This window comes from Ranitomeya variabilis, chromosome 4, assembly GCF_051348905.1.
Source record: "Ranitomeya variabilis isolate aRanVar5 chromosome 4, aRanVar5.hap1, whole genome shotgun sequence".
In the NCBI taxonomy this organism is placed as follows: Eukaryota; Metazoa; Chordata; class Amphibia; order Anura; family Dendrobatidae; genus Ranitomeya; species Ranitomeya variabilis.
The window spans coordinates 47,637,373-47,645,208 of record NC_135235.1 but is presented as its reverse complement, the minus strand read 5'-3'; the positions used below and the strand labels follow the sequence as shown (position 1 = coordinate 47,645,208).

Below are 7,836 nucleotides of genomic sequence, written 5' to 3'. Positions count from 1 at the left end.
ATTGTTTATAGAGAATCTATCACAATGTAACAACAACTGTATAATGCAAACAATAATAAGAAGCAGGTTTTGCTCTATACCATCTATTGGATATGATTAGCATGAAGTGCTCCTGACAGGCAGTAATAATTATAAAAGACGAGTCTATTACAGATAATGACAAATCACTGAGCTGTCACTTTTATTCTACATTTCAATTACAGTCTGGTCGGAATTTTATTTCACATTTGTTTATTTGATGGGAAGGGAGGAGAGATTTCATATAACTGATTGTTTGTTTTTTTTTATTGCAAATTTATTGCACAAATGAGAATTAAACGATATGAAATAAAAAAGCAGATGGAAAAATCTATAGACACTAAACTATAAAAATAATAATAATCACCATATAATGTATGTATGTGAATGTGACTGACTGCAGTGCTGGAGACACCTGTACACCGAACTACTAGAGTTTATGCAAAACAGTTGTTTTTCCTAATAATGTAATCATCCGTGCACTGGATATAAAGAAGTAATTGCAATATATATCCCTATAGAAATAGTGTATATGTACTTGGGAAAACTAAAGTACTGGATAATAACCGCACAGCTCTGCCCACTGTATCCATGATCAGCCTGCAGAATAAGAAATACAATATACAGACACATAGTAAGGACCCAGTATAATGCAGCATTGCACTGCTCAATAACACAAGGAGCAAAGGTGCAAGGAACTGGCATGGAGCCATTGATAGGGTAATATGTGATGGAAGTGGACTTTCAGATTTTTTTTTGTTGAAGATAAAAAAATAATACATTACACAAAATGTATTACTACAGAAATGAAAATTCTATGCAACGTATTTTAAGCATTAATTTTAATTATTTGCCATAGTTCTTGAATGTTTTATATGTAATTTTAAGACCACATTATAATTTTCTTTTTCTTTATATTCTTTTTATTTTATTTGCAACTGTAGAGCTTTCCAGGAATACACTAATCCCCCAATATACAAAAATGCTCCCAAAAAAGAAAATTAGAAAATTTAATAGCCCATTACGACCGCTGTGTGTGTGTGTGTGTGTGTGTGTGTGTGTGTGTGTGTGTGTGTGTGTGTGTGTGTGTGTATATATATATATATATATATATATATATATATATATATATACACACACACACACAATTTATTTATGTATTTATTTTATTTTCTTGTTTTAGGATTTGTATATAAAGGGGACTTCTGAAAAAAGTTCCAGTGTGTGTGTGTGTGTGTGTGTGTGTGTGTGTGTGTGTGTGTGTGTATATATATATATATGTAATTATAAGTAACACTATAACTTATGGAACATACTGATATACTGTATGTATGTGTGTATATATATATATATATATATATATATATATAATGTGTGTGTATATATATATATTTATATATGCATGTAATTAATCATAAGTAATGTTATAACTTATGGAACTTGTAGATACTAGTATTAGTTTTATATTAGTGTATATATACTGTATATATTTATATATGCATGTAATTAATTATAAATAACACTACAACTTATGGAGCTTGTAGATACTAGTACTGGGTTTTTATCAGTAATATGTTATATGTGTCATACCTTATTGTGATAGTCAGTACAATATATTTAATATTTTCTATATTGCTATAAATGTAAAGTACTTTTATATATGGTGCTAGAGGCACATTGTTATTGTATCATTTAGCAATGTACAATTCACCAGTATAATATATATGTATATGTATATGTCAGTACATACTTTATTTTATATGATGCTGTCACAGTGCAGTGAGCCACAGTATACATAGAGATAGAGAGAGACATATTCCATAGCGAATTTATTAGCAATTAGCAACTTACTTTAATATCAAAATAATTAGGTCTTAACAATGAGCGGATTTTCTTTGCTTTTATTGTTTCCACCTTGCATCATTATTATATACAATGTGGAAAGTATTATTTGTATAATGTAAGCATTATTTCTTATGCCATAGATATAAAGTTACAGAGTGCATGTAGATGTGGTCTTACTTATTAGCAGCAGTTGTGTATCACATACTCTTCATACATTGTGTATTGTGCTAGGACACATGGTTGTGGTTTCTCATGGGTGATTATCCTGCTTTTTATATAGGTCTGGTTCCAAAATCGGAGGACAAAGTGGAGGAAAAGACATGCAGCAGAGATGGCCACAGCCAAGAAGAAGCATGACTCGGAAACAGAGAAGATGAAGGAGAGCTCCGACAATGAGGACGATGATGAGTACAACAAACCCCTGGACCCCAACTCAGATGATGAGAAAATCTCCAGGTTGTTGAAAAAGCACAAAAACACAAACTTGAATCTGCTGAGTCCATGCAGCAATAACTCGGACACCTTGTGATCCTTTCCTTCAGAGACTGCCCCTCTTCCTAAACTCCTTTCTTACTGAACCCCCAGAGCCTGCACCTATTCCCTTCCTCATATTCCCAGAGACAGCACCTCTTCCTTCACCCTTATCCCCCAGAGACTGAACCTTGTCCTTCACCTTTATCCCCAGAGACTGAACCTTGTCCTTCACCCTTATCCCCCAGAGACTGAACCTTGTCCTTCACCTTTATCCCTAGAGACTGAACCTTGTCCTTCACCCTTATCCCCCAGAGACTGAACCTTGTCCTTCACCTTTATCCCTAGAGACTGAACCTTGTCCTTCACCCTTATCCCCCAGAGACTGAACCTTGTCCTTCACCTTTATCCCTAGAGACTGAACCTTGTCCTTCACCCTTATCCCCCAGAGACTGAACCTTGTCCTTCACCCTTATCCCCAGAGACTGAACCTTGTCCTTCACCTTTATCACCAGAGACTGAACCTTATCCTTCACCCTTATCCCCCAGAGACTGAACCTTGTCCTTCACCTTTATCACCAGAGACTGAACCTTATCCTTCACCCTTCTTCCCCAGAGACTGAACCTTGTCCTTCACCCTTCTTCCCCAGAGACTGAACCTTGTCCTTCACCCTTCTTCCCCAGAGCCTGCACCTCTTCCTTCACCCTTATCCCCCAGAGCCTGCACCTCTTCCTTCACCCTTATCCCCCAGAGACTGCACCTCTTCCTTCACCCTTATCCCCAGAGACTGCACCTATTCCTTCACCCTTATGCCCCAGAGACTGAATCTTGTCCTTCACCCTTCTTCCCCAGAGCCTGCACCTCTTCCTTCACCCTTCTCCCCCAGAGACTGCACATTTTCTTTCCCTACTACATCACATAACCCCAGAGACTGAACCTCTTTCCTTCCACTTCCTCTAGAGCTTGCACCTCTCCCTTTTCCTTCCCATTGCAGGAGCTCCAGCCCAGCCTGCACCTTTTCCATCCCCTCCTCACCCCAGGACCTCACATCCACAGAGGGGGCCTCCTCTTGACTGCCTTCATCTCAAGACCTCTTCTCCAAAGGCTGCAGCTCACCCCTACCCTCCTCACCCCAAGAACCTCTTTTTAAAGCGCTTTACCAGCTGAGATGACCAGGGTATTCACATTATAAATAAGAGTTGTATGTGTATGTAAGTGCTATGTGTTGTACAGACTAAATTGTATGTTGAGATGTATATATATTTTTTACAGAATAAGTTATAAAAATCTTATCGCTTGTATATATTAGGCTGAAAGGACTCTGAATGATTCCCTGTCAGGGGGAGAGAAGGGTTAAATAATCCATATCACCCTTCCAACCCCATGCCCTTCTATTATTACACCGCCCCTATATATATATATATATATATATATATATATATATATATATATATATATATATAAGACAATTTGTTACTTGTTTTGTACAGATTTTCCTGTCACTTTGTATATAGAAAATTATAGATTTTTTTTTCGGGTGTGTTGTTTTCCAAGGCAATAAAAATAAACTCTTTGCATTTCTCTCGAGTCCACCCCCAGAGAAAAAAAAAAAAAAGGCCTGTACCCCAAAACCTGCCAAAAATACAGTGACATGAAAAAAACCCCAACAACCTGACATTGTGCTCCAGTTACTGGAAACAAAAACAACTTTGTATATTAAAATAAATTATTTAACAACTTATCAAGAGATTGTCGGTATATGTTCTGTGTTCTGGAATTCTCCTCTGGTTCTTAATTGTACAAATAGATAATTAATGATAAGTAGATTGTTATGTTTACACTTCAATTTTAGCAATAAATTCTAAATATATCCTAATTAGATAGAAAGATATACAGATGGATACATAGACAGAAGAGAGGGATGTTCCACATATTCTTTACAGACTGTGTTTGTGCATGTTTGATACATGTAATCCAGGATTTTATGTGTTATTGTCTAACTGCTGCACATAAATTGGAAACTGTATTTAATATATATATATATATATATATATATATATATATATGCATAAATTTAATACATATATTAAAAAATAGCAAGTTTTCTTGCATAAATGTGCATATAGATATTATACTATAGATACACAAGAAACTTGCTACTTTTTAGTATATATCTAGAAGTATATAATTCTAAGCACTAAGGCCGACATCTCGGAAAAAAATCAATTTACCAATTTATGTACAGCAGCCATAGTGAGTGTATTAAACAATTACATAAAAAAATCATGAATTAAATGTATGAGACACACGCAATCCATTAATGTGCATTTATGCATATGTACATATAGAATTTTTACAATACATTGTATAACTGAAGTTAATTATTTTTACTATATATCTCAATACTTTCAATAAATAATACGTGTACTCTAGTATGTGTGTGTATACATACAGTGGGGAAAATAAGTATTTGATACACTGTCGATTTTGCAAGTTTTCCCACGTACAAAGAATGGAGAGGTCTGGAATTTTTATCGTAGGTACACTTCAACTGTGAGAGACAGAATCTACAAATAAAAAAAAACAGAAAATCACATTGTATGATTTTTACAAAATTAATTTGCATTTTATTGCATGAAATAAGTATTTGATACAATAGAAACTTAATATTTGGTACAGAAACCTTTGCTTGCAATTATAGAGGTCAGTCATTTCCTGTAGTTCTTGACCAACTTTACAAACACTGCAGCAGGGATTTTGGCCCCCTCCTCCATACAGATCTTCTCCAGATCTTTCAAGTTTCGGGCTGTCATTGATCAACACAGAGTTTCAGCTCCTTCCAAAGATTTTCTATTGGGTTCAGGTCTGGAGACTGGCTAGGCCACTCCAGGACCTTGAAATGTTTCTTACAGAGTCACTCCTTAGTTGCCCTGGCTGTGTGTTTCAGTTTATTGTCATGCTGGAAGACCCGGCCACGACCCAACTTCAATGCTCTTACTAAGGGAAGGAGGTTGTTGACCAAAATCTCACGATACATGACCCCCATCCATCCTCCCTAAAATATGGTGCAGATGTCCTGTTCCCTTTGCAGAAAAGAACCCACAAAGTATGATGTTTCCCCCACCATGCTTCACTGTTGGGATGTTTTTCTTGGGGTTGTACTCATTCTTCTTCTTCTTCTAAACACTACCAGTGGAGTTGAAACCAAAAAGTTCCATTTTGGTCTCATCTGTCACGGGACCTTCTCCCATTCCTCCTCTGGATCATCCAGATGGTAATTGGCGAACTTCAAAATGGCCTGGACATGTGCTAATGTGACTAGGGGGACCTAGTGTTCCCTGCAGGATTTTAATCCATAAAGGCGTTGTGTGTTACTAACGGTAGTGTTTGAGACTGTGGTCCCAGCTCTCTTGAGGTCACTGACCAGGTCCTCCCATGTAGTTCTGGGCTGATTCCTGACCTCTCTCAGAAGCATCCTTACCCCACGAGGTGAGATTTCGCATGGAGCCCCAGAACGAGGAAGATTGAAAGTCATCTTATGTTTCTTCCATTTTCTAATAATTGTGCCAACAGTTGTTGCTTTCTCACCAAGCTGCTTGCCTATTGTCCTGTAGCCCATCCCAGCTTTGAGCAAGTCTATAATCTTGTCCCTTGTTTCCTTAGACAGCTCTTTGGTCTTGGCCATGGTGGTGAGATTGGAGTGTGATTGAGTGTGTGGACAGGTGTCTTTTACACAGGTAACGAGTTCAAACAGGTGCAATGAATACAAATAAGGAGTGCAGAGTAGGAAGGCTTCTTAAAGAAAAACTAACAGGTCTGTGAGAGCCAGAATTCTTGCTGGTTGGTAGGTGATCAAATACTTATTTCATGCAATAAAATGCAAATTAATTATGTAAAAATTATACAATGTGATTTTCAGGTTTTTATTTTTAGATCTTGTCTCTCACAGTTGAAGTTTACCTGCAATAAAAATTACAGACCTCTCCTTTTTTTGTAGATGCAAAAACTTACAAAAATCGGCAGTGTATCAAATACTTATTTTCCCCACTGTGTATATGTGTATGCATATATGTATGCAGGCCCATAGAAGAACAGGAGAACATATATATATATATATATATATATATATATATATATATATATATATATATATATATATATATATAATATTGTGTCCTTTCATGTTACATTAAGGATAATATTAATATATATCTCAATGTATACTAATTGACTATTTACATACAATATATATTGTAAAATTAAGTGACAATGGTGAAACATAGCAGATTAGTTGCAGCAATTTCAATTCCTTTTTTGCAAATGTTGGCATCCCCATGCTTGAACAGTTATAGTAGTTTTTGCAACAAATCTGACATGTGTGAACATACTACGATTTTTACAAATCCTGCAGTGTGGACACAATTGACAGGAGGTGTCAGTCATAAATGGGGGGAACCTTGCTGTCTGTGTCTGCCAAGAATCTGACAAATTCTAACCGCCATGTTCCACTAATCTCAAAGTGAAAGACATCCCGTCTACTACATATTATCTTCTAGCAGGGTATTGATTGCTGTGAATGTATAGTAAATGATACATAGTATAGTAAAGCCTCTAGTTCTTGTGAATAATTAAACCCTAAATACACCAACAGGAAGTAAATCTATAAATCATAGTAATAAATGTGAACTATACCTAGTGTTTATATATGTATCTATGTTACTGTATGCTCGGGAACACAAGGCGGCACACACTGCTGAGATAATAGAGGATTTTATTTACCAGATTTAGCCAAGGTTTTCTATTGGAGACTTAAGATTCTGCAACAAGAGATTATCTTGGCTGTTGTAGCAATATTTCTAGTTCTACAATATTGGGCACATTCATGAACAAGTGGCACCCAGAGCTGCCAAACTTCTGCCAGTCCTCTGTTATTCCACACTCCGTCCAACTCTAGCTCTGACTCCTCTATAAATGGCTCATGTATAATAATGAAATACTGCAATGGGTAAACCGTAAGACCGACAGGCCAGAAGACCGTAGTGTCTGATTTACTGTACTGATTAGAAGCACAGTGCAGGTTTCTGTTGGTAGTGAAGGGGTTAAACTGTTTAGTTTAGAGTCTCTGCAGCCTCCCTCCTTGGATGATCGCAGCTGTTCAGTATTGGCCACTCCTCTCTCCTATATATACTCGCCTCTGGCAATCTGGATTGCCAGTGTTAGTCTTGCACTGCCTGGTGTGGAGTGAAGAAGTCGGTTGTTGGTAGAGGCATTTGGAATATTGTTCTGTGACTGTTGCTTGGACTTTTTGGCTGTTTGCAAATCCTTTTCCTTCTCCTATGTGATTTTCACTCCTTTCATCCCCAGTTTTCCCCTTTGTTGTCTGTGAGTGCATATTTGTATGATTTGTATCTTTTCTTTATCCCTGTATGTCCTTCCTTGTTAGTCTTGTTTGTGTATATACATACACTATTACTCCCCATTTCCCTGGGTGGGGAAGGGGG

The 7,836-nt window shown here is 36.9% G+C and overlaps 1 protein-coding gene across 2 annotated transcripts in view; it reads left to right on the top strand.

The window, feature by feature from the left end:
• The window catches only part of NKX6-2 (NK6 homeobox 2), a 6,820-nt gene extending 3,064 nt beyond the window's left edge, over positions 1–3,756 (top strand). The window contains exons 3-4 of one of the 2 annotated variants that reach the window (XM_077258450.1): positions 2,144–2,319; positions 3,330–3,756. In XM_077258450.1, coding sequence (XP_077114565.1) covers positions 2,144–2,319; positions 3,330–3,408 — 255 coding nt within the window. In that variant the 3' untranslated portion in view covers positions 3,409–3,756. Of the gene's footprint in view, positions 1–2,143 lie in introns of both variants that reach the window. The other variant, XM_077258452.1, reaches the window with a different exon arrangement.
• The last annotated feature ends 4,080 nt before the right edge of the window (positions 3,757–7,836 follow it).